Here is a 25,896-nt window from a genome sequence, read left to right on the forward strand (position 1 = left end):
GAAGTTAGTGCAAATCGATGATATTTCACATTGTAATAAGTTGATGACCTTTTCCCTCACCTGTTCTTTTGCAGTGCACTTCTTCACTCACATGTTTCTTTAAATGGCACTTCCTCTACATTTGCTGTTCCACATTATACTTCCCTTATTTACGTGTGGCATTTCCTCCCGGCTTTGTTTGTGCAGAAGCCGCGAGGGCAGTCCATCGCATAGTACCCGTTCAGCCAGCCCGCTGACTACCTCAGGCTTCCGGTTGGGCAGTGGTGGTGCTGTTGTCCGGCGTTCTGACCAGCAACACACCATACCAGCCTTTCATGGGAAAGGTCATAGCCTTGGCCACGGACGAGGTACTGCACCTGAAGCTCGCCTTGCCAGACCACAGCCTCTCGGATCTTCAGACCCTGCATTCAAGTCGGTGACGGATTCCCAGAATGGAGGCATGGATAGCATGATGCGTGTTGGTCCAGGATTCAGCACAGCCCGCCGTCCCACTGGAAGTACAGGAAAGCCCAGCCATTCTGACTTGGCTCCAGAAGCAATCGAAACCCAGCGGAGACGCCTTATGGAGATGCTGTCTTCCATACACGCAGCTATGGAAGGTGTTGAGCCGGGGAGCAGAGGTGCTGCTGCCGGAGAGGCCACAGGTGAAACTTCAAGGATCTTTCCTCATCAGCAAGTGCATGCAAAAGAGGAAACTCGGCCTCCTTGGATTTCCCAGGAGATGAGGATGGAACGAGATAGTGATGCTGAGGATGCAGAGGAAATGGAAAGTCAAGATGATGACATAGCACAGAAAGAAGGTGGCTCCTAATGAGCGAGAAGTATTTGTCGGATTGTGATATGCCATAATTGCATCTGAACTACTTCACGTGTAATTACCCCCACTCCCACCCCCCCCCCCCCCCCCCCCCCAGAAGATGGTCCAATTCTGTGGTGTTGAAGCTCCCATATATTTACCGAGCAAGCTTCTGGTTTTGCAGAGATCGTGCTTGAGATCCCACTTACTCTAATCATCCCTCCTCGGCAGCTTTTAGCTTCTGATCAAACTAATGAGCATCTTTCTCACATGCTGTGTGTATATACAGTACATACTTTTGAGATGTAAAGCACGCGACATGGACATTCCACATGGACACTTAGTGGACTAAAAAAATAATTAAAGTTTTGCTTTTTTGGCATGAATAAATCCAGGGATGTCTGATGCCATGATTTCCTCCCCCATCCTTACATGCACCTATGTTCAAAAATCCAGCAAAGGCAGTTTTGTTTGGGATTATTTTCTTTGACATTCTTGTTGTTTTTCTCTTTCCGTTACGTCGACATGGCAAAGCCATGAAATTTGCCCAAACTGTATTATTGTTATTCTTTTATTGTTATTTTTGATGTGTGTTGATGGAAGTTGCCCTTGCAAACACGCGATTGTTCACCCGTTTGCATCTACTTCTTGACCACGGCGTCTGCGATATTCGTGACACTCGTCCGCAATGTGACATTACATAAAGGGCATGTGTAATGTCATATTGCTTCATTTCCAGCAGTGCAATATATTCTTTTTGCTTCCGGCATCTGCTATTTTATGTAGTGCGGGAAGCGTACTTTTCTGTGTTTTACTCTGTTGGTTTCCATCTGATTATTGCATCGTAGGTGCAGGCTTGGAAACTCAGCTGTGTAACGTGCGCCTTGGGAGTAGGAAACGGAACAACGATATATTTGTTTCCAGGCTTCTTCCTCCCTACTCTTTCTACCCTTTCAACCACTTAATTTTATTATTATTAATAAAAAAAATTTTTTGGGATCATTCAAGGAATACTTCTGCACATGGTTTTGTCTTGTTCTTATATTGCATAGTTTCCAGGAGGGTGATTATAAAGTGAAAGCGGCAGGATTTTTTTGCTTGAAGAACCATAAGAGTATAGAGATCCTGAATGTTTGTAAAAGATCCAGTACGTCACATAGACAAATGGAGAAGATGAAAAGCGGGTCAACCGGAATCCGACAGTTCGACGAGTCTATGAAAACCAAGCAGGTTCTTGGAACTGCAATTAATGTTCACATTCACCTTCTGGTTTAGCAACAATGCGAACTAAGCCAGGTATATTTGTGTGGACCAATTTTGACCTGCAGACCAAATAACGGGTTCGTTAAAAAACGGAAGCACTTTCGATTTTTTTTTTTTTTTTGGCAAAACATTTTTATTTTTTTTGAACTAACCCGTTGTTTGGACTGCATATCAGTTTGTCCACAAAAATAATACCTGGTTAGTTGTCATTGCTGCTAAACCATAAGGTGAATGTGAACTTTAATTGCAGTTCCAGCCACAGCTGCATTTTCGCACAAGTCTATAAAGTTGGCAGAAACTTCCCAGAGATACTTTCTGTGATGATGATTATTTGTCACATGGCACCGCAAGACCAGTAAGTAGTTGTACTGGCACAGACTTTCTTATTTATTTATTTTTTGCTCCTCTTCTTGTACTCTAAAATTTGCAGGTGAAAACGAGTGAAAAGATTTAAAATGCAACTTAGTTTGTAAAGTGTCATTTTGGTTGTTCAGTCCTTAAAAGCGTTCAAATTGAAGTTGAAGTGTTTTCTGATTAATGAACAGATAATGGGGGTGGTTCAAAGTTGAAACAGACCAAACCTACACCTGTTGTGCATTGTTTTCCAAGACACATTTGAACCATCCAATAATTATGAGCTGTAGATCTGGAATTGTTTTTGGGGGACAGTAGGAATTATTGGAAACTTTCATATGTTTTCGTTGGGCAATAAATTAGATTTTTGTTATTTGGCCTTTTGTGAAATATGCCAACCGATGGCAAAAAAATGCTTTACCTGATTGCGTCATTGATACCTTTAGCGTGCCAGATAGTTTGAATGGAGGTTCGTGTACCTGTGGCTTGTTTTGATGAACCCGTTCCCATGGACTTGCATTGCACCGCGGCTATTTGCAGCGTTCCTTCGACATTGGTATTTGTAGATAACAATTCACTTTGAAAGTTATTTATTTGGGTGTGACGTCATTGCTCACCGAGAAGAGATGCAAAGCCGTGGCACTTGCACGTGCACTATGCCCACTTAATACCTGTTTGAGGTGTTTCGCCGATGATGTCATTCATTAACGCGCAATAAAATGCTTTCTTTTCAACGCTAACACGCTCTCGTTGTGAGTCGATTGATGTGTCCCCCCCAGGTTTGCACACCGAGGCTATTTTGGGAGTGGGGGAGGCGGCTATTTTCTGTCCGGTACTGCCTGCAGCTACTCCTGTTACCTGTGCTTTATTGGAAGTTGGTACAGGACACGTTACATGCAGTCGCTTTGCAGGTAGATATGCAGCAGTTTGGCTCGCCGTTTTCGTTTGAGCACTGTAAACGGAGTCGTTGTTCACACCAATGGTTGTGTGTACATGACCTAATTACCATGGATATCACCACCGATAAAGGAAAGCATCGGGACGAGTTACAGCAAGTGGAGATGTGATCAAACGGTTCTTGATCCGTGAAGTAAACGTCATGTTAATCCGCTGTCTTTAGCAAAGCAAAGGGATGTGACGTCAAAGTGTGATGAACAAAAGGAAGGTGGGGGTTAGTGTGGGGTGTCCTGGAAGAATGATGTAAAACCTCAAGTCGCCAAACCGGTTTGACAAAAGCATTTTTCTGCTTTAATAGTGATTAATTACCCTGCGCTCGTGAAGCGAAAAGCAGGGTGAAGCATTCGAATGCGTACGCGCGTATCTGCATTTTTAAAATTCATTTTCTTGGCAACTTGGTCCGATTGATACGAAATTTTACCACAGGAGCGCCTCCCCCTGGAGTTTTTTTATTCTTAATTATGACATCACAGGTCACGTGGTACAGACGCCATCTTGGAAAAACGTCATACCTCTATGCTCTATATCCGAAACAGCTCAATGGGAAAAATTTAAACAAGGCTCATTGTGAATTACTCCCCATGGGGAATTTAGAAATGTTAATGATGTCATCGGTGCCTTCATTATGACGCCATAATTCGACAAGTACAACGCTTCATCTGATCAGTATGAAACAAGACCAAAAGTCTAACAGTGGCATAGCTGGGCTTGTAAAATATTATAAACCACAAACACATGTTTAGCTTTTCAAACAGTCGTTAATGCTGCTTATAACATAAAACAAAGAAATTTGGAGGAATCCCAACATCCGTGAGGTAAGTTTTATTTGCAGAACTGAGCGAAGATCTACTGTAATCTATGTACCCCACAAGGGTTGAGTGTGCTCATTTACCAAGCAGATACCCAGCGCTTGCCAAGCCAGCCGTTCATTAACGGTTTTGTATTGAATGCTTGCTCGAATGCTTAAACCACTTGGTGATCTCTCCACAAGAACCTTGGTAAATGAACACACCCAATGTTCGTGAGACCTGATCATAGAGAGACTGTAATGTAATTAAAATGTTAGTCGGTCGAATCAGCCGTCGTCATGAAATCATAGACGTAATGGCCACAAAACTGATAAATTTGAACTTCCAGTAAGTTTGCAGTCACAACGAAGGGATTACTGTTACGATTAGATTCACTGTAATATTAATGCTACGTTATCATTATTTCGAAAATGACATTACGATAATAAAAAAAGCTGAGGCTAATTCCCGACTTCCTCGGTTATTAATATTAGTGCCGAACATCGCTCATCATTGATCAGGAACCATACACCGCTTCAATCCATTAACCTTCCATTCATGACATTGGGATTAAAGTATTATGGTGATATTTACTAGCCTATATTATTATTATTATAATGAAGCTGATTCTGAGGGCCTTTCACTCACTCACCGCAGGCAGGTTGGTGGTCTTTCTGTCTTCTACCGACTCCTCTCCGGCCTAGCTCCTCCAGCTCTGTCTGTGCTGTGTCTCCCAAATATTCCCACAGGTCGCACAAAATCTGCCAGCAACCCTCTTATGGTTAAACTGCCAAAATCAAGACTCTGCTCACCTTCACTCTTTCATTCCTTTTTTCTCCCGCCTCTGGAGCAAACTCCCTCACTCTCTTCAATCCCACTCCTCCCTCCAGGTCTTTAAAACAGCTGTTCACAACCATCTCTTATCTTCCCCCATCCAAAACCTTGATCTTTTCTACCACCGTTAATTCACCCCAGATCCACTTTTTTGAAATACCGACTTCTTTCCTGGAAGTCCTAGCAGTATCCATGTGTTTTATACCTCTCCCACCCCCCCCGCCCCCTTTCCCATGCCTCCCTCCCAAGCCCTCTCCCTCCCACAGATCTCCCGATGTCCCTGTTCTCTGCTGTTGTACTTGAGTGCTTCCCTCTCTCTCCCCATCTTGTCTCCCGCTCCCTTTATTGTATGTTTTGTGTGTCCGTTTTTTTTTTTTTGTAATTGATGTTAGCTCTCACACGAGCCTCGATCTTGTATACAAAAAAAACCCCACAAATAAAACACCCCAAAAAAACCATGTGACTGAAACGATACACTACTGTATTAAGGAACCTGGGCCTAATTTGTCCGAAGCGGTCTGAAGATAAGTCATAACGCATAAGGCCTCTACATAACGTTTTGTTGGAAGATCCGTAACGCCGATGCTTTCGATATTTGATGATCATTTTAACAATCGGTTTGTTTGTGTTTCACACTGAATGAAAAACGAAAAGGTAGAGCATGGTGATTGTGATATATAACAGGTTCGAGTTCGACGATATGTTCAGCATGAACGGCATATAAATCAAAATGGCGGAGTGTGGAGAGTCAGCTGCAGACTGCAGTACGTTATGTGACCCTGTCATGTGACCAGATCCTCAGCTCTGATTGGTATACGTTTGAGGGGACATACATACGTACATACATACCTACATACGGACGGACAAACACTGTTCTAAACGGCTTCGCCCGATGGGCTACGCCGTAAAAAAAGATTCTCTGCAACTGTTCATCCAATGGACAGCCTGGTGTTGGCTTAGTGGTTAGGGTACCAGCTTGGGATCCTAGGATCCTGTGCTCAAATCCCGGTCGATTGCCGAACCAATGCCAGGTGGGTTGACTCAGCCTGCCATCTCTCTGAGGTCAGCAAATTGAGCACCAGATCACTGGTAATTCCATGCGTGTTGCAAGAGGCGACCAACAGGGCTGGCGGCAGGAAGGGCATCCAGCCGCAATACATTGCCTCAAAAAGGGGACCACGGTGCCCAAAAAAGGCCAATCCGCACCCTGTGGGAAAAATGGCCTCGAAAGGCGTTTTTTTGTTTTTTTGTTAGTCCGATGGACATGAAATTTCACCATTGGAGTGCCTCCTCCTGTAGAATTTTTAAATCGTAATTATGACGTCATAGGTCAAGTGGTACGGGCGCCATCTTGGAAAAATCCAAAAACGTTGTGCCTTTTTATCTCTGAAACTGCTCCATGGAAAAAAATGGAAACATGGTGCATTGTCAAGTACTCCCCATGGGGAATAAGATATGTTAATGTTGATGTCATCGGTACCTTAATCATGACGTCATAATTCGACAAGTATAATGCTTGATTCGATCAGTATGAATTTTTTTCCCTCTGCAATTCTTGGTCCAATTGACACGAAATTTTCACCATAGGAACGCCCCCCTCCTGTTGAATATTTTAAAGATAATTATGACGTCATAGGTCACGTGGTACAGACGGTACATGGTGTCATGGTGATGCGTCACAGATACGGTACATAGTGTCATGGCGGTGCGTCATAGGCACGGTGATTTATCAGTGTGTGTGTGCGCCGTCCTTTGGGGAGCACGTTAAGCCGGGTGTCCCGCCTGCTATCATTAGTCGGTGCATGTTATAGATCCCATGGTGTCCTTCGCCAAAAGAGGCGAATCTTCATGGCGGTGTGTGGACAAATTAGTTTCCCCATGAACAAATTACAAATTCCTCCCACAATTGTTATATTTTCTATTTATGAGGGGCAGGGGAGGGAGGGTACATTGGGTAATCAAGGTGACAATTCGTACATACCTCCGCTAGGCTGAACAGTTTATGTTTTGTATCCCACTGATGGGCCTGGATCTGGATTCGGACCTTAACCAAAATCGAAGTGGCTTCTTCTTCTCACTTACCCAACTCATCCACCTAATTTCGTCATAAAGCGTCCATAAATTTTGATGCCTCTGCCGCCAAAGTTGCCTGAGGCATTATGTTTTCGGGTTGTCTGTCTGTCTGTCCGTCCATCCTTCCGTACGGGCTAAACCTCGTTTTTCTCAGCAACCATATGTCCGATTGAGACTAAACTCTCAGGGTAGGAGTGACACCCATGCAGAATGTATTTATGATAACTGTGACGTCATAGGTCACGTGGTATGGCAGCCATCTTGGATTAAAAGCAAAGAAAAAAATTATTATCAGAAACCGCTGAATGGAAAAATTTGAAACTTGGCACATTGCCAAGTACTCCCAATGGGGGAACAAAAGCATGAGATAGATGACATCATAGGTGAAGTGGAATACCAGCCAAAAATGTTTTAATCGAATTCTTTATCCTAAAAATCTGAAATTTGCATGCACATGATCTATGACCAATTTATATCGAAATATTAAATTTATGACATCATAGGTCACATGGTTTGGCAGCCATATTGGATTGAAGGGAAATATTAAATAATTATATCTCTGAAACCGCTCACCCTATCGATGCGAAATTTTACAAATATCATCTAACAGCACTGTTGCATGTAGTTTGAAAATTATGATGTCATAGGTCACGTGGTTTGGCAGCCATCTTGGATAGAAAAACGAACCTATCCGATCAACATTAAACTTCACAAACGTAATCCCCTACCCATACATATGCAGAGTGATGGCATCTACCCGTTGTGGGATGATGCGGAGGCATATTGGCGACACAGTCGCATTGTTCTAGTTGAGATATCGTGCTTTGTATCATTTTTGGCCCCATCTCTCAATGGTGAAGAATCACTTGAAAACAAGACCGAAAGTCTAACAGTGGCACAGCCGGGCTTGTAAAATATTATAAACCACAAACACACATGATTAGCTTTTTAAACAGTCGCTAATGCTGCTTATAACATTAAACGAAGAAATTTGGAGGAATCCCGACATCCCTGAGGTAAGTTTTACTTACAGAACGGAGGGAAGATCTACTGTAATCTAGATTATACCCCACAAGCGTTGGGTATGTACCGTTTTGTTGGAAGAGACGTAACGCCGATGCTGTCGATATTTTATGATCATTTTAACAATCGGATTGTTTGTGTTTCACACTGAATGAAAAACGTACAGGTAGAGCATGGCGATTGTGATATATGACAGGTTCGATGATATTGTTATGTCGGTGTGGTAGAGATTCCTTAGAACAGGTAGGATGTATAAATTAACATGCTCAAGATGTCGGGTAGAATCACCCCATGTAATAAGTATTTGTTTAGCCCAGATGTCGGATGAAGTTGTATATCTGTCCCCGTCACGAGGGGGCGGGGCATGTTATTTAGCTAGGGAATAAGGATAAATTATCCCTGTATGTCTTACCCTATGTGATTTATCCTTTGTCCCTTATGGCACCGCAATAGACACTAGCGCAGGAAGTGCCCATTGGAATTTCAGTAAATAACAATAAGAACCAACCGGAAGCCAGTTCTAAGCACGGCCATTTGGACGCACCAGCTACATCACCACAGAAGACAGGCAGGCCAAAGACACGCCCCGAGGAGCCGTGATTGGCCAGGGCGGAGCAAGAATCAACTCGCAATTTGGCAGGAGTTGACCAACAGGAAGGCAGGAGCAAGAAGCTACCCGCTGATTGGTGGAGAGGGCCGATGACGTCACGAGACGGCCAATAAAAGAACTCTGGCTGGCATTTTGTCCTCTTTGGATCCTCCTTTCTTCTCCTCGTGTACTCTGCCGCTAGTCTCTTGTGCGCTGACGATTCCATCTTGTGCCTGTTTGATTCTGGACTTTGGTGGGAGATGGCTGTGCGCTGACATTTCTCTATTCATTGTCTTCATCGCCACGGCCATGTTCCGGGACTTTCTTGCATTCAGAAAGTATTCAGACCCCTTCACTTTTTTCACATTTTGTTATGTTGCAGCCTTATGCTGAAATCGTTTAAATTCATTTTTTCCCTCATCAATCTACACTCAATACCCCATAAGGACAAAGAGAAAACAGGACTTTAGAAAGTTTTGCAAATTTATTAAAAATAAAAAACTGAAATATCACATTGACATAAGTATTCATACCCTTTGCTATGACACTTGAAATTTAGCTCAGGTGCCTCCCATTTCTCTTGATCATCTTTGAGATGTTTCTACACCTTGATTGGAGTCCACCAGTGGTAAATTCAATTGATTCGACATGATTTGGAAAGGCACACACCTGTCTATATAAGGTCTCACAGCTGACAATGCATATCAGAGCAAAAACCAAGCCATGAGGTCGAAGGAACTGTTTGCAGAGCTCAGAGACAGGATTGTGTCGAGGCACAGATCTGGGGAAGCCTACAAAAAAAAGTTCTGCTGCTTAGTGCTTAGTTCTGCACAGTGGCCTCCATAATACTTAAATGGAAGAAGTTTGGAACAACCAGGACTCTTCCTTGAGCTGGCCGCCCGGCCAAACTGAGCAATCGGTCCGATGCCCCTGGCTGCCCCTGGGATGGGTGCAGGACCGGGGGGCGGCGTGGCGGCGGGGCTGGGCGGTGCCGGGGGTCCGCCCGCAGGGGGGCGGCCCTGACGTGGGGGTCGGGCCACTGGCGGTGGATGGTCCACGTCGAGGTGGGCCGGCTTGAGGCGGTCTACCGAAACGCGTTCAGGAGTACCACCGATGTCCAGGGTGAAGTGCTTCGCCCCGGTCTCCAGCACGCGGAAAGGCCCGTCGTACGGGGGCCGCAGTGGTGTCCGGTGGGCATCATGGCGGACGAAGACGTACTCCGCCGTGCGAAGCTCCGGGGCGACGTGCGTCGGTGGGTGCCCGTGGCATGCCGTTGGCACCGTGGCGAACCTCTGGGCGGTCTCTTGCAGAGCGGAGCGCTGCTGTGCCGCGGACCATGGTGCCGTGGAGTCGGGGAGGAACTCGCCCGGCACCCGCAGCGGTTGCCCGAAGACCAACTCCGCCGCGGATGCGCGCAGGTCCTCCTTGGGCGCCGTCCGGAGGCCCAGCAGGACCCAGGGGAGCCTGTCGACCCAGCCGCCGTCGCGGAGGGTGGCCCGGAGTGCGGCCTTAAATGAGCGGTGAAATCGCTCACACAGGCCGTTAGCCTGGGGGTGGTAGGCCGTGGTTCGGTGCAGCCGGACCCCAAGCCCCTGCGCGACCGCCCCCCAGAGCTCCGAGGTGAACTGGGGGCCGCGGTCGGACGAGATGTCTGAGGGGGCGCCGAACCGGGCGACCCAGGTGGCGATGAAAGCCTGCGCGACATCGGCCGCCGTTGTCGACGCCAAGGGCACGGCCTCCGGCCACCGGTGGTGCGGTCCACCATGGTGAGGACGTAGGTGAAACCCCGCGAGGGGGCAGAGGTCCCACCAGGTCCACGTGGACGTGGTCAAACCGGCGTTCCGGCACCGTGAACGGGGCCAACGGGGCCTGGGTGTGCCGGTGCACCTTGGCGCGCTGGCACGCGAGGCACGTCCTGGCCCAGCCGCGGACGGCCTTCCGGAGGCCATGCCAGACGAACTTGTCGGCGATCAGCCTTTGGGAGGCCCTCGCGCCCGGGTGGGACAGGCCGTGGATGGCGTCAAACACCTGGCGCTGCCAGCCCGCGGGCACGATGGGGCGAGGACGCCCGAGGGAGACGTCGCACAAGAGGGCTGCGCCCGCGCCGTCGAACGCCACCTCGGTGACGCGGAGGCCCGAGACGGCGGTCCGCAAGGCCTGGACGTCGGGGTCAGCAGCCTGGTCCGCTGCCATCCGGGCATAGTCGATGCCGAGGTGGACTGCGTGGGCGACGGCCCGGGAAAGGCAATCTGCCACCGGGTTGTCCTTCCCCGCGATGTGCTGGATGTCCGTCGTGTACTCGGACACGGCCGAGAGGTGACGCTGCTGCCGGGCCGACCACGGCTCGGTGACCTTGCCCATCGCGAAGATCAGCGGCTTGTGGTCGACGAAGGCAGTGAACGCACGGCCCTCGAGCAGATGACGGAAGTGCCTGACCGCCAAGTGAAGCCCGAGCAACTCGCGGTCGAAGATACTGTAACGGCGTTCGGGCTGGCGAAGCTGCCGGCTAAAGAACGCCAGCGGTTGCCAAGCTCCACGCACCCATTGCTCGTGCACCGCGCCCACCGCGTAGTCCGAGGCATCAGTGGTGAGGGCGATCGGTGCATCGGGCGCCGGGTGCGCGAGCATGGTGGCGTTAGCCAAGGTGAGCTTTGCGCCCGTGAACGCCGTGTCCATCTGCTCGGTCCAGGTAACGTCGCCTTTGCCCGGCTTACCTCGGAGAGCTTCGTGCAGGGGGCGCAGGAGCTGGGCGATACGGGGCAGGAACCGATGGTAAAAGTTCACCATGCCCAGGAACTCCTGCAGCCCTCTGATCGTGCGGGGGTGCGGAAACCCCTTCACCGCCTCCACCTTGGCCGGTAGGGGGACGGCTCCGTGCCGCGCCTGGTGACACGGTACCCCAGAAAATCGATTATGGTGGCGCCGAACCGGCACTTTGCGGGGTTCACAATCAGGCCATGCTGGCCCAGGCGTTCGAACAGCGTGCGGAGGTGGCGTAGGTGCTCTTCGCGGGACGCGCTGGCGACGAGGATATCGTCCAGGTAGACGTAGACAAAATCCAAGTCATGCAGGACGCTGTCCATCAGTCGCTGGAACGCCTGAGCCGCATTCTTCAGACCGAAGGGCATGCGCAGGAACTCGAAGAGTCCGAATGGCGTGATGACCGCCGTCTTCGGGACGTCCTCCGGCCTGACGGGGACCTGATGGTAGCCACGTATGAGGTCCACCTTCGAGAAGAAGGACATGCCCGCCAAACGGGCGGAAAAGTCCTGAATGTGGGGGACGGGGTAGCGGTCGGGAGTCGTGGCGTCATTGAGACGGCGATAGTCCCCGCACGGTCGCCATCCCCCGCCGGGCTTTGGCACGATGTGCAGCGGCAACGCCCAAGCGCTCTCTGAGCGCCGAACGATGCCGAGTCGCTCCAGGGTAGCGAACGCCGCTTTTGCCACCGCCAGCTTCGTCGGCTCGAGGCGGCGTGCCCGGGCGTAGACCGGTGGCCCGACGGTGGGGATGTGATGGGCCACCCCGTGCTTGACGGCCCCCGCCGAGAAGGTGGGCCGCGTGAGGGCCGGGAAGCCGGCGAGGAGGCGGGTGAATGCGTCCGCTGCCGGAAGCGTACAGACCAACTTGGCCGGAACCGAACCGTTCGGCAAGCCGCTTGGCAAGCCGCTCGTTGAGCTGGGCAACGCACAAGCGAGCGAGCTGAACGTCTCGGCCTGGACAAGACGTCTGCGCTTGACGTCGACCAGGAGCCCATTAGCGCACAGGAAGTCCGCGCCAAGCAGTGCCATGGGCACGTCGGCAGTGACGAACGTCCATCGGAAAACCTGCCCTCCGAACCGCAGAGAGAGGCAGCGTTTTCCGTACGTACGGATGGGCGTCCCGTTCGCGGCAAGCAGCGCGGGGCCCCCACCCGCGGCGTGCTTGTCTGACGTGCCGGCGGGAACGACACTCACCTGCGCTCCCGTGTCGCACAGGTAATGGCGCCCGGAGAAGGTGTCCGTTATGAACAGCAGGCTGCTCAAACGGCCGGCGCTCATCTCCACTATTGAGCGCCGGCCCAGGCGTTTCCCGACCTGTTGAAGGAGCATGGCGGATGACACTGCCGAGCTTCGTGGCCGAACTTGGCGTGGAACCAGCACCAGGTGGTGGAGCTGGAGGAGCGCGGCTGGCTCCGCCAGGCCGGTGGAGTTGGCGGGTTTCCCCACGGTGGCGGTTTTCGCCGCGGCGGTGGGCGGGGCGTGGCGGCGGTCACAAGGTGCGTATCAGCATGCTGCGTATGCTGTATAAGCTGAGGCTGTGGATCAGCAGCATCAGCAGCAGCATCAGCAGCATCAGCCACGAGGGCCGTGACGGCCACGCCGACTCTCGCCCGCGTGTCCGAAGCGGCGAAGTACTTGTCCGCCTCGGCTGCCAATGCTCGGGGTTCCGTTAGCCCGGTCCCGGCGAATAGAGAACCGGGGGCTTCGTCGCCCAACAGTGACAGCATATGGTCCATTCGGACCGACGGGCGCGTGTCGCCGAGCTCGGGGAGATCTAGGAGGCGGTCGGCCCGTGCGTCGTCCGTGAGGCCGAACGTGGCTCGGAGTAGCCGCTTGAGTGCCTCGTACTTGTGGCCGTCCGGTGGGTGGCGAAGGACGGACACAACTCGAGCGGCCGTGCCGGGCCCGAGGGAGGCGACGACGTGGCAATAGCGCGTGTCATCGCCGGTGAGGCGCCGAAGCTGAAATTGGGCTTCGGCCTGGACGAACCAGACTTCGGCCTGAGCCTCCCAAAATTCGGGAAGTTTTTTTTTTTTTTTTTTTTTTTTTTTTTGTATACAAGATCGAGGCTCGTGAAAGAGCGAACATTAATCATTTGTCATTAATCAATGGAGTTTGATGAAGTTGGCCATGGCAATGGCGTCGCGTGTGGAAGGATCGCTCCGGCAGATCCAACGTCAAGGGGGTCACCAGTAAAGCGCGGCGTTACGCGCGCTGCTTGCGAGCAAGGAGGAAGCGGACAAGCGGTAACTTATAAGCGTCTTTATTTCAGGAGCTCACTGTAACACTGGCGCGCTCCGGGCTGCGCGCCCGGTGTATATCATGAGGCCACGCCTACCCCTCGGGCGTGGCCACCGCCCACTTGGTGCGCGGAATGATGTCACCACGCCAGTGGGCTTTTGTGTCTGCCACACATACATACATACATGCACACACACACACACACACACACATATATATATATATATATATATATATATATATATATATATATATATATATATATATATATATATATATTGTTGCGGATATGAGGACTGTATATTTTTTTGATTGTGTGCTTTATTATTATTATTATTGTTTATTCTGCGCCCCCTGCCTCCGGAGCTGTGTAAAGGTAAAAGGGCATCCCATAATTAGTCCACAAGCATACACGTCAGCCAATAATAGAATACCCCTGTTCGATAGTTATATCTTATTCTGTGTTTTAGGGTAAGGCTGTGTCTCCCATTAATTGAAGTACTCCATTGCACCAGTGAAAGAGAATAGATCCCCTTTCATTCCCATCCCCAAAATCTCCATTTCCTTTCACATCCCCTTTCGTCATTGCCAAGCCTCGATTGCCAATTACATCCCCTCCAAAACCACCATTGAACATGTGCGCCGGTCGGGGAAGAGGGGCGTGCCCGCCCGTCGTCATCAAGGGCGGAGCCAGAGGGTCGCGTGACCAACCAGGGCCGAGGTGAGCACACCGATGGGCGTGTCCTAAAGGCCGGCGGCTTGATCGCCGGAGGCGCTATAAAGGCGCGCGCGCAAGAAGCGTGGGGTTGTCGGTGGTGAGGAGTGAGTGGACCAAGAGAGAGAAAGAGTGGTTGGACCAAGAAAGAGAAAGAGTGGTTGGACCAAGAAAGAGAAAGAGTGGTTGGACCAAGAGAGAAAGAGTGGTTGGACAGGGAGATGTGCAAGAGTGTTGTTGAGTTGAGGGTTTGGACCAGACGAGTCAGACGAGTCCTGGCAAAGCAAGCGGCGGCCACAGCAGCAACAACACCCAACAGCCGCTTGGGGCCTGGACGGCGGTTTTGAGCAGGGCCGTGAAGGAACGGCGGCTGCTAAACGCGCCGATCGTGCTGCAGGACCCCCTTGGACCTTCCTCTCCCTCCAGCCATCCACCTCCTGCCTTTCCACCCTTCTTGTGTACGTGAGTTTGTTCTGTGTGTCTTGTCCCTGGGTATTTAATTAAGTCTGTATAAGCTAGTATTTGCACTGTGTCACCTGCGTCTTATGTGTTGTAAATAAACGTGACTGCTTTCTTTTTGCTTGTGTGTATAATAAATCCAATTACTCTTCTGTCCGTCTTCTCGTCTTATTCCTTTTCCTCTTTGCATTTCGTCGTTTTAGTCTTTTCCAGATTGGGCAGCTGCGGTGCGATACGGCCAAAGTTCTGGGTGAATCGGGTGAGTCGGGGAACAACTGTTCGGTCGCGGAGCCTTCGCTCGGCAAACAACATCCTAAACCGCGATCAGTAACAATTGGTGTCAGGAAGTGAGATTGGACCCGAAGCGCGCTTAACGCGCTCAAAATTACAAAGTACCGAAATTGCTTTTGTTTTACAAAACCCGAATTTTGAAATCGCGCCATGGCTGGTCAAGGCGACGGGATGCCGGTGGGAGAGATAGACGGGGTAGAATCGACCCAGGACCTCGGGGAAATGTATGTGGATGAAAGAGAGGAGGAGAACATTGGCAATGTGGTGGAGGGGGTATCAGGCACACAAAATGGCGTCCTCGCGCACGTGGGTGTAGCGGCACCAAATTTTGCCGCGCCCGTGACCGTAGCAGCGGCCGCAGCACCAATGAACTGGGGCCTATTCATGCAGCAGATGCAGGCCTTCATGGTCAAGGCGGATGAGGAGAGGGAAGAGAACAGGGGGATGAGAAACCAAATTTTAGGAATGGGGAACCGGATGGATGCTCAGAGTGAGCAAATGAGGGCTCAGAGTGAGCAATTGGGGGTAATGAGGGACGAAGCGAGGGGTACTGGTGAGGGGTTAGACAAGAAATTTGGGAAGTTAGACAATAATTTTGAGGGGTTAGACAACGGGATAAAAGAGGTGAAAAATGGGTTAATGGGGTTAGAAAATAGGATGGAAGACAAATTGCGGGAAATAGGGGAACAATCTGCCAGGGAAATCAAACGAATGGGGAACCAGATAGAGGAGGTGCAAATCGGGTTAGAAAGTAAACTGGATGCTCAGAGGGATGAATTGGGACAGATGAGGGTGGCATCTACAAAAGAGATGGAGGAGATGAAAGAGGGGATACGACGAGGTGTAAGTGAGGAGGTTTCGGGGCTACGCGAGGAGGTAAAGTGAGGTGAGAAGCGTATGGAGAAAGAGGTGAGAAATAATACGGCGAGGTTACAAGGGGGCATAGAGGACCTGACGGAGGAGGTGGAACAGCTGACAGAGGGACAAACGGAGTTAGTGGAGCAGGTTCAAAGGAACACTGCGGTACTAGGAGGGTTAAAAGCGACACAAAGAGACATCAAGGAAGACTTAATAGCGACACAGAGGCAATGTCAGATGGTACGTGAGGGACTGACGATGAGGGTGGACGAGGTGACAGAGGTAATGGAGACGAAGGACCGAGAGGTGAGGATGCACATAGAGACGGTCACGGTAGCCTTAGAGGACGAACTTGAGGAGACGCACCGGGAAATAAAAGAGGTGAAGCAAAAATTAGAGGAAGTGGAAGAAGAGATGAGTGAAATTAAGAAGAGACGGACAGAAACTAAGAGAGAAATACGGGAGGAGGTAATGGAATTGGTACAAGGTCGGTGCTCAACTCATGATGTGCTGCTCACTAACCAAATAAAGAGTTTGCAGGTGGCAAAAGAGGTGCGGAGACAAGGTGCCAAGGTGAGTGGCGAAATATTCGGCAATGTATATGATGTGAGGAAAGCTTCAGTCGGCTTGGGGGTTGCTATGGATCCGGGTGTTCGTGAAAGGCCGTTGGTGAAGTGTGTGACAGGTCAGGTGTGCGAAAAACGAGGTGTGCGAGAATGTCCGACCATGGGGTGTGTGAGGAAAAAGTGCGCGCCGACCAGTGAGTGTGCTGTCGAGAGTGAGTCGGTAGTAGCGCGTGTGCGAGGGAGCACATGGAAGCGCGGTGTGGTGAGTGTTATGGAGGAAGTAACGAAAAAGTGTGCGCAAGAGGATGCGCGAGAAAGGTGTGTAACGGACGGGTGCATGGGGAAAGCGCATGCTGTCAAGAGTAAGGGAGAATGCACGCCTGTGGTGAGTGTTACAGAGGATGTAACGGAAGAGTGTGCGCAAGAGTGTGCGCGAGAAAGGTGTGTAACGGACAGGTGCATGGGGAAAGAGTGCGCTGTCGAGAGTAAGGGTGAGTGCGCGACCGAGAGTGGAGGTGAGAGTAGTGAGAGTGACACGGAGCGTGAGTTGGTTGTGACAGGTGAGCGAGGATGTACACCTGGAATGGAAGGATGCACACCTGGAATGGTAGAGCGTGTGTGGGAATGCACACTTGAGTTGGTCGTGAGGCACGTGGTTGGGTGTGCGAGTGAAAGCACACCTGTGATTGTCACAGAGGAGGTGACCGAGGGAGGGGCGCGAAGAGGTGTGTTGGTGAGGTGTGCGAGCGACGAATGTGTGCCAAGGTGTTCGGTGGTCAGGTGTGTGACCAAGTCTGTGAGCGGAATGAGTGTACCGAGGTGTGTAAGGAAAGGTACGAGGAGCTCGGGAACAGCTGGAGGTATGAGCAAGAAAGGGGTAGTGTATGCATGTAAGCATGCAGGTGAGGCATCGACGGTAACCGGGTTAGCGGTTAGAGCGACTTATAGCCGAATCGGGCCCTCGGTGCGTGCCGGGCTTCGCGTGCCGTGAGAACCAGCGGGGATCCGAGCCACGGCGGGTTCGAAAGGACCGCCGTACGCGATCCACGCTGTGCCTCGCTTGGAACGGCCGCGTCCGGGCTCCACTAGGCGGAGCGGGCAGCCCGATAGGAAGGGTCGTCATGGCGACCACTTCCTATTGAGACGTTCCGGCAGGTCGAGATCGGGCAATTGGATGGCTCCGCGTCAAGGTGGTGCGTGGGATCTCGGCCCGGGTAAGCCCCCGTCCCTGCCCCGAATGCGGGACGTATCCAGCCGCTGGCACAAAACAACCCGCATTCATTGCTCGGCTGTACGAAGCCGAGCTTTAGAAGGGAATTGGCGCACCGAGAGGATCTAATAAGTAGACGGGTGATGAGGATAGTGTTTTGGCCCCGAAATTAGAAAAAAGCAAAATTTGATGATGGTACGGTGATTAGCAGTAAATGACAAATTTTTGATTTGTTGGATTTGGACGAGCGAAATTGATAGTAGGACCTCCCCGATGTGGTGGGATGGCAAATCCACCATCCCTTACCAGGGGGGAAAAGGAGCACTAGCTTATGGGGTTGATGGCAGTGAAAACTAGCCCGGGTGGGTTAGGATATTGTGTGTAGGGATCTAGCGAAGAGATGACATTAGGTGACGTTAAGGTTAGTTAGTGACAAGGATACCTGTAGTGGGGACGCAGGTAGATTAGTGTGGATTATAATGACGAGGGAGCGCAATAGTTAAAGGGACGACTGGGAAGCGTAAGTTTCAGAGGGGAGTAGTTAGATGAGATGATGCCGTGTGTTTGAGGATTGAACAGGTGTGATTGCACAGGTGTGCAACTGAACAGGTGTGTGGAGCAGTGTATGAGGGAGTAGTGGTGATTGCATGTTGTGTTGACCAAATGGTCCAGGAAGAAAGGAGGGTGCAGGTGGCACCAGGTGTGAGTGCACAGGTGTGCAACAACAGGTATGGAGAATGGTTGTGTGGAATAAATAGTGTGGAATAAATGGAGTATTGGAATGGATGGTCGTGGAGTGAGTATGGTGGAAATTGTGGAGTGGAGTGGATGGTGCGAAGGTGTGAATGGGGGAAGAGTGGACCCCCATCACGGATACCCGGGGCGGGTAGTGTAAGTGTTAGGTAGAGGGTATAGGTAAATTGTGGTTGGATATTGGCACCTGTGGTGCGGGTGGAAGAATGGTGATTGGATGGGTGCATTAGTGTTGTGGAAATGGCTGGGCGTGTAGCCTGTTAGTGTGTGTAGTTGGTTTGGGCGCTCCACCACTGTGAGGATGTCGGCCAGGTGAGGCCGCAGGTGGGCTCTGGGAGCCGGTAGTAGTTGTTGTGGATGGGGCCCGAGGATCCGGAGGACGGACCCGGGTAGCCCAGTGCCAGAGGGCACCGAGTGGGGTGACAGAGCCAGGAGGGGCTTTCCCCAGTTAGTTAGGTTAGGGTGAGGAGCTAGGTAAGCTCGGGTGGCAACTGCAGTGGTGGAGGTGTGCAGGTGGGTAGACCTGCTGGGAGAGCTACACGTCGCAGCCCAGAAATTGTGCGAGGGCACCGGGAGATGAATCGGGGGAGTGAGACCCCAAATTGAGAAGCACCACAGTTTGGTCAATGGGAATTGGTTGTTAGAACCCATAGTGTAAGTGGCCAATGGATTGGCAGGGAAAGACCCCGGGTAGTGTAAAGTGTGTTAAAATCATTTAGAGGATAGTTAGGATGAAGGATCTCCTCGCACCATCTGCATCCACTCACCTGAGGTGACAGGTACTCCACACCATGCCATGTTTTGATTATTTTTTACTGTGCAAATGTTTGGATTGTGAGACGCATCATGACGTGGGTGTGACATTGTGCTTTGATGTTCCATCTCTTCCTCCTTATGAGGATTGATGATGAATTTGGTGATGGCAAATTTTGAAGTAGAGGGATTGTGGAGACGAATTTGGTATAGGAGAAATATGGGGAAGACGTGACAGTAGTGACGAATTTGTAAATGGGTAGATTTTGTAAATATGGGGTAAGGGCAAGGGTAGTGTAGGTGACAGGGGGGTGACGTACGGTAGGGACGAGCTTTCTCACTTCGCCCTCCGTACGCATTTCGCCTTGCATTGCCTTATTGATGTGTACCCTTGTGACCTTACCCCTCGCTCAATTGTCTCTTTTGTCTCCCACATGACCTGTGCGCCATTGGGTGCCGAGGGGAGCGTGCGTGAGTCCTCCATTGTGCGCCCGGAATTCCCAGAACCAGCTGTCTGCATCGATGCACCACATTATGGACCACATGTCTGTGGCCGAGCACCACTTATGGACCCCATGGGTTGGGGCATGGCCCCTCTGCTGGAACCAGCCATGAGGGCCCGAAATCTTGCTGGCGGACCTTGGCCACAGGGCACCGATGCCCCACAGGTGAACCACACGTAGTCGGCCCTGTGGGCCATAAATAAAATAAATAAAATGGACATGTTTGGGCAAGCTTTATTGCAAATAGGCCGCCAGTAAGAAAATGAAAGAAAGACAACAACTGGAAGACAATAATAATAACCAGCAGAGGGAGCCGAAGAGCAAGAGACCACCTGCAGGGTTAGGGGTTGTTGATTTTATTTTGATTGAACATTGATGAACAATGGTGACTGCACCGATTGGTGCTTGGGTGTGTATTGGTGCGTTTTTGGGTGCGTTCATGGTGCATTGATGCAGAGCAGACTGTCTCCCCCCCAGAAAGAACAATCACAGGTCCTGGGTTAGTCTTGTAAATAAAAATAGCGTCATTGTAAATAATGCTCCCCACCGTCAGTGTGTAGTTTGAAGACCATTCCGCAATTCGGTTAACTGTGGGCGTAAGTCTGTTAGGCAGGGTGCAATGGAGCAGCGGGACACATTTATTTATGTTTTAAAACTGTCGCACTCAGGGTCAGGTTAAAAGTAGAGGGAACTACACCTACGTGTCACACTAAATAAAAAAAGTTGTAGGCCCGGGCCGTGCCTAAGAGGAGGAGGGTGCAGTGTTGCGGATATGAGGACTGTATATTTTTTTCATTGTGTGCTTTATTATTATTATTATTGTTTATTCTGCGCCCCCTGCCTCCGGAGCTGTGTAAAGGTAAAAGGGCATCCCATAATTAGTCCACAAGCATACACGTCAGCCAATAATAGAATACCCCTGTTCGATAGTTATATCTTATTCTGTGTTTTAGGGTAAGGCTGTGTCTCCCATTAATTGAAGTACTCAATTGCACCAGTGAAAGAGAATAGATCCCCTTTCATTCCCATCCCCAAAATCTCCATTTCCTTTCACATCCCCTTTCGGCATTGCCAAGCCTCGATTGCCAATTACATCCCCTCCAAAACCACCATTGAACATGTGCTCGGGTCGGGGAAGAGGGGCGTGCCCGCCCGTCGTCATCAAGGGCGGAGCCAGAGGGTCGCGTGACCAACCAGGGCCGAGGTGAGCACACCGATGGGCGTGTCCTAAAGGCCGGCGGCTTGATCGCCGGAGGCGCTATAAAGGCGCGCGCGCAAGAAGCGTGGGGTTGTCGGTGGTGAGGAGTGAGTGGACCAAGAGAGAGAAAGAGTGGTTGGACCAAGAAAGAGAAAGAGTGGTTGGACCAAGAAAGAGAAAGAGTGGTTGGACCAAGAGAGAAAGAGTGGTTGGACAGGGAGACGTGCAAGAGTGTTGTTGAGTTGAGGGTTTGGACCAGACGAGTCAGACGAGTCCTGGCAAAGCAAGCGGCGGCCACAGCAGCAACAACACCCAACAGCCGCTTGGGGCCTGGACGGCGGTTTTGAGCAGGGCCGCGAAGGAATGGCGGCTGCTAAACGCGCCGATCGTGCTGCAGGACCCCCTTGGACCTTCCTCTCCCTCCAGCCATCCACCTCCTGCCTTTCCACCCTTCTTGTGTACGTGAGTTTGTTCTGTGTGTCTTGTCCCTGGGTATTTAATTAAGTCTGTATAAGCTAGTATTTGCACTGTGTCACCTGCGTCTTATGTGTTGTAAATAAACGTGACTGCTTTCTTTTTGCTTGTGTGTATAATAAATCCAATTACTCTTCTGTCCGTCTTCTCGTCTTATTCCTTTTCCTCTTTGCATTTCGTCGTTTTAGTCTTTTCCAGATTGGGCAGCTGCGGTGCGATATGGCCAAAGTTCTGGGTGAATCAGGTGAGTCGGGGAACAACTGTTCGGTCGCGGAGCCTTCGCTCGGCAAACAACATCCTAAACCGCGATCAGTAACTATATATATATATATATATATATATATATGTATATATATATATATATATATATACATACATATATATATATATACACAAAGAATTAAGTTAAGCACCCCCCCCCCGTTTTTTTACAACCTCGCACATTACAAGTTTGTTGTCGTCAAAACAGTGTAATATACCCATGATATTGCTATATTTTCTGGAGAAGTGATATTATGGTCACATAAAAACATAACAATCATGCCGTTTTCAATATTTTATTCTGAATAATTTAAGGTGAAATTTTTTGGGAATTTTAGGCATATTTTCACCTCAATTTAAGTATGGAGCTATAGGTCCATCACGGACAGTGTGGATGACGTTTATGTTTTCTAACGTACAGTCATTGTTCTGAGAAGACCTCTAGCGATCTTTGCGTCAATAACGTGTGTAGGACCCACGTGATCGGATCACTGACTCAACCCTATGTCTCATAGACCCTGTAAGCCGTCGTATGCGTTGCTGTGGCAGGTTGTTCCATTCCCGATGTAATGCACGTTCCAATTCATCCAGATTGGCTATTGGAGGGACCATCTTCGCAATTTGACGTCCCAACATGTCCCAAACGTGCTCGAGGGGGTTCAGGTTCAGGACAGGATTAGGGGGTGCTTAACTTAATTCTTTGTGTAGGGGTGCTTAACTTAATTCTTTGTGTATATATATAATAATAATAATAATTCATTTATTTTGTATAGCGCTTTTCATGAAGCCCAAAGGCGCTTTGACAGAGTGCAAAACATAATGCATAACAAAACATGAAAACAACAATTGCAAAAAGACAAGAATCAATAGGGAAATATTTAAAGCAAAAGGAGGGAGAAGGAGAAGTGATAGTCAGGGGTTAAATGCTGTGGGTTGAATGTTGAATGCAGTGCTGAACAGGTGGGTCTTGAGTGATGTTTTGCATGTGGTGAGGGAGGAGGAGTCTTGAGGACTTGAGGTCTTGAGGACTTGAGGACTGAGTCTTGAGGCTTGAGGAGGAGTATATATGTATATATAGACACACACACACACACACACACACACACACACACACACACACACACACACACACACACACACACACACACACACACTGCGCGGGCGGACGGGATAATTAAAGTACAGTACTTATTCTGACCTTTGGAAAATAAATTTCGGAGGCGTGGTCTTCCGGCAAGAGTGGCTGGGCGTGTCAATGGGCGGGGCAATCAGGAGAAGGAAACGAGAGGGAGGAAAGACGTTGATGTTGTCAGCATGGTCCTCAAGAAGAAGAACAAGAATCCCGCCGTCTTCAGCCATGAGTTCTTCATCCAAAACCACGCCGACATTATGTCATGCGTCGCGATGCTCGTCATCATCGGCCTCATGTTCGAGGTACAGGAACCTCGTGCTTTAAGCGCGCAGGGAGGGGAGGGGGAGCGTCTGACGCGACGGGTGCGTCCGGGCCACGATGCTCCTCTCTGGCCCGATCGCGCTAGTCGATGCCGGTTTATCGAGGGCCCACGGAACGTGAGGGCTTCAGGTGGTAGAGGAGGCTCTTTTAAATCTCGTTTCAACGTTCATTTGGGTTCAGCAGTTTATTCGACTATAAAACAGCGAACGTTGCATACTTTCTTGTCCGAAGCAATTCTTGTCATGTTTGATTCATCGTATCCTCATTATATCTTTGACAATGTATAAAGTTATTAAAATTGTATTTAATTTTGTGAATATTATTTATTCCCCTCCCACCCGCCAGGCAACGGCTGATGTAGCTTTTTCCTTTATCACTCTGCAACACAACGTCACAGAAGGTAAGGGTCCACCTGGTTTGATTTGAATATCTCTCACATTTAGTGAAGAGTTTCATCCACTTCTGCGTGGATCAAATGAAAGTTGAGACTGAGCTGAATAACTTCTCAGCATTTTGCTTTGATGAACCTGGATTGGCTGCAAAGTTTCGATTTGGAAACGAACGTCATTCCTAACTTTGCCATTGGAACGTACTTTACCTGCACTTTTAGAACGTTGACTTATGCTTGGAAATGTTAACTTTCACACTCTTGTGGCAGGGCTACTCTTCCGTCCCACCAGCTCATGGAATTTGACATCGTTACCACCCCGGCCGATCTGAGAGCCCTGGCCTGATGTGGATTACAAACTTTACTCGCCTGTGAAACTTTTAGCATTTCGTTTCCTCCAAATGGTTAACGCCGAAAAGCAATTTTTGCTCTCAGCTATTTTGAATACCACGTTACCTCGAAACTGAATGTTGTATGGTGGTGGAGGTCGATTTTGGGACTGATAATTTAATAACCATGGTTTGGGATTCCTTACAGCCTGATGTCAAACAAACGGCACAAACTTGATGGCAAACAGGAACACTTCGCACGTCTTGGCCAAAACCTCCAAAAGACATAAAGTTGGAAATTAATTGTATTGAGATGGTGGTTTCTTTGTGATTGGAGGCCCGTGCTCCTTAAACTTAAAGAGCTCCTGGGCATGTCACGACTCCTCGAGAAATGTTTCTAGGCTGGAACCAATACCACCGGACGAATCGACACTCCGCCGCAAGATACTTGACGTTGGCCAACCTTGGGTTAGACGTCCCGCATGCAAGTGTGCGTCCCTCCTGGCTGTCCTGCAATTAAAGAGACGCATCAATTAAGGAGTATATGAGTAAGAGTGGGTTATACGGGGGTCAAAAATACTTTTATTGTTATTATTCTTAGGTGACAGTTTTTTTGTATTCCATTTGACCTATCTCAACATGAAATGACAAAATTTTCGGCCTGGGGTCCAAAAAAAAGTGTACAGGGCAAAGATTGTAGTGTCAAAAATAGACAATGTGAAATAAAAAATAGACGATATGAATGAATGAATGATCGTTTTAAGGCCATTTTCCCTGCTGGAGCGGGGGTTGGCCTTGCGGGCCCCATGACAATCATGGTTCCCTGTTTGAGGCAATGTTTTTATGGCCGGATGCCCTTCCTGACGCCAACCCTTGGTCGCCTCTTACGATGCGCAGGGATACGGTGTGCCTATTCTAAATCGGGGTACACACCGGGATCATTCATCCCAGCAAGCTGGTACTCAATTTGCCGTCCTCGGAAGGATGACAGGCTGAGTCAACCCCCCTGGCGTTAATTCAGCGATCGACCGGGATTTGAACCCAGGATCCTAGGATCCCAAGCCTGCACCCTAACCGCTAAGCCAACACCAGACAATATAACATGTCTTAATAAAAATATGATTACTCAACATCGAAAACATCAAAAATATGTCTTAACTCAAAACATACAGCAAAAATATGTCTTAACTCAACATCTGAAGGTTTGACACTACTTCTGATTGCATAAATAGATTGCCTGACCCCATAAACATAGGGTTAGATGCCACAACCAAGTAAAAAGACCCAGAAATGACAAAGTTATGGCAAAAAATGTGATTTTTCAGGGAAAACGACGGCCATTTTGGATTTTTGCCCTGCACACTGTTTTCTTGGACCCCAGGCCGAAACTTTTGTCATTTCATGTTGAGATAGGTCAAATGGAATACAAAAAAACCGTCACCTAAGCAAAACAAAAAAATGACCCATTTATAGCCCACTCTTAATATGAGTTAGTTTGTTTGTTTCTTATACGTTTCCAACCCCCTGGGCCAATTTCCTAGAACTTTGCTGTACCGCATTATTTTCACGCGGAAAGTCAACATCACAATAAAACCCTCGAGTTCTTCAAATTGATGTAAAAAAAAAAACGTGAAATAACGGCACGTTGACCGGTGCCTCCGTGCTTGAAGGTCTATTATTTGTCGGAAATAGAGTATATTGCATTTAAATATTTGTATTCCGTATGCATAATGGGCCCAGTCTCCACTGGACCTAACTGAGTGGAACGAGTGGCCGCACTATCTTGTATGACCTTAATCAAAGAAATGCAGCCATTTGGCCCATCATTGCCGTGTTGCTCTCCCGAGTAAATTTTTGCTCCAGCTGCAAACAAAAATATTCTTGATGTTTTGCGGGTCTAAATAACCCAAATTTGATACACACACACACACACACACACACACACACACTCTTCTATCCACTCGCTTCCTGATACAAATCACTAGTACTTTCTAGGTGGGCTGGG

General features: G+C 49.4%; 2 protein-coding genes across 3 annotated transcripts in view; both read left to right on the forward strand.

Annotated features, from left to right (window-relative positions):
- The window catches only part of VCPIP1 (valosin containing protein interacting protein 1), a 60,141-nt gene extending 56,988 nt beyond the window's left edge, over nucleotides 1-3,153 (forward strand). For both annotated transcript variants that reach the window (XM_068124722.2, XM_068124723.2), the window contains exon 9: nucleotides 187-3,153. In XM_068124722.2, coding sequence (XP_067980823.1) covers nucleotides 187-811 — 625 coding nt within the window. In that variant the 3' untranslated portion in view covers nucleotides 812-3,153. The remainder of the gene's footprint in view (nucleotides 1-186) is intronic.
- Nucleotides 3,154-22,966: 19,813 nt separating this feature from the next.
- The window catches only part of LOC137432637 (translocating chain-associated membrane protein 1), a 58,011-nt gene continuing 55,081 nt past the window's right edge, over nucleotides 22,967-25,896 (forward strand). Inside the window, exons 1-2 of the mRNA XM_068124724.2 lie at nucleotides 22,967-23,155; nucleotides 23,520-23,574. Of these exons, the coding sequence (XP_067980825.1) occupies nucleotides 23,036-23,155; nucleotides 23,520-23,574 (175 nt within the window). The 5' untranslated portion in view covers nucleotides 22,967-23,035. The remainder of the gene's footprint in view (nucleotides 23,156-23,519; nucleotides 23,575-25,896) is intronic.

Source organism: Myxine glutinosa, chromosome 8 (genome assembly GCF_964187855.1).
Source record: "Myxine glutinosa chromosome 8, kmMyxGlut1.1, whole genome shotgun sequence".
Classification (NCBI taxonomy): Eukaryota; Metazoa; Chordata; class Myxini; order Myxiniformes; family Myxinidae; genus Myxine; species Myxine glutinosa.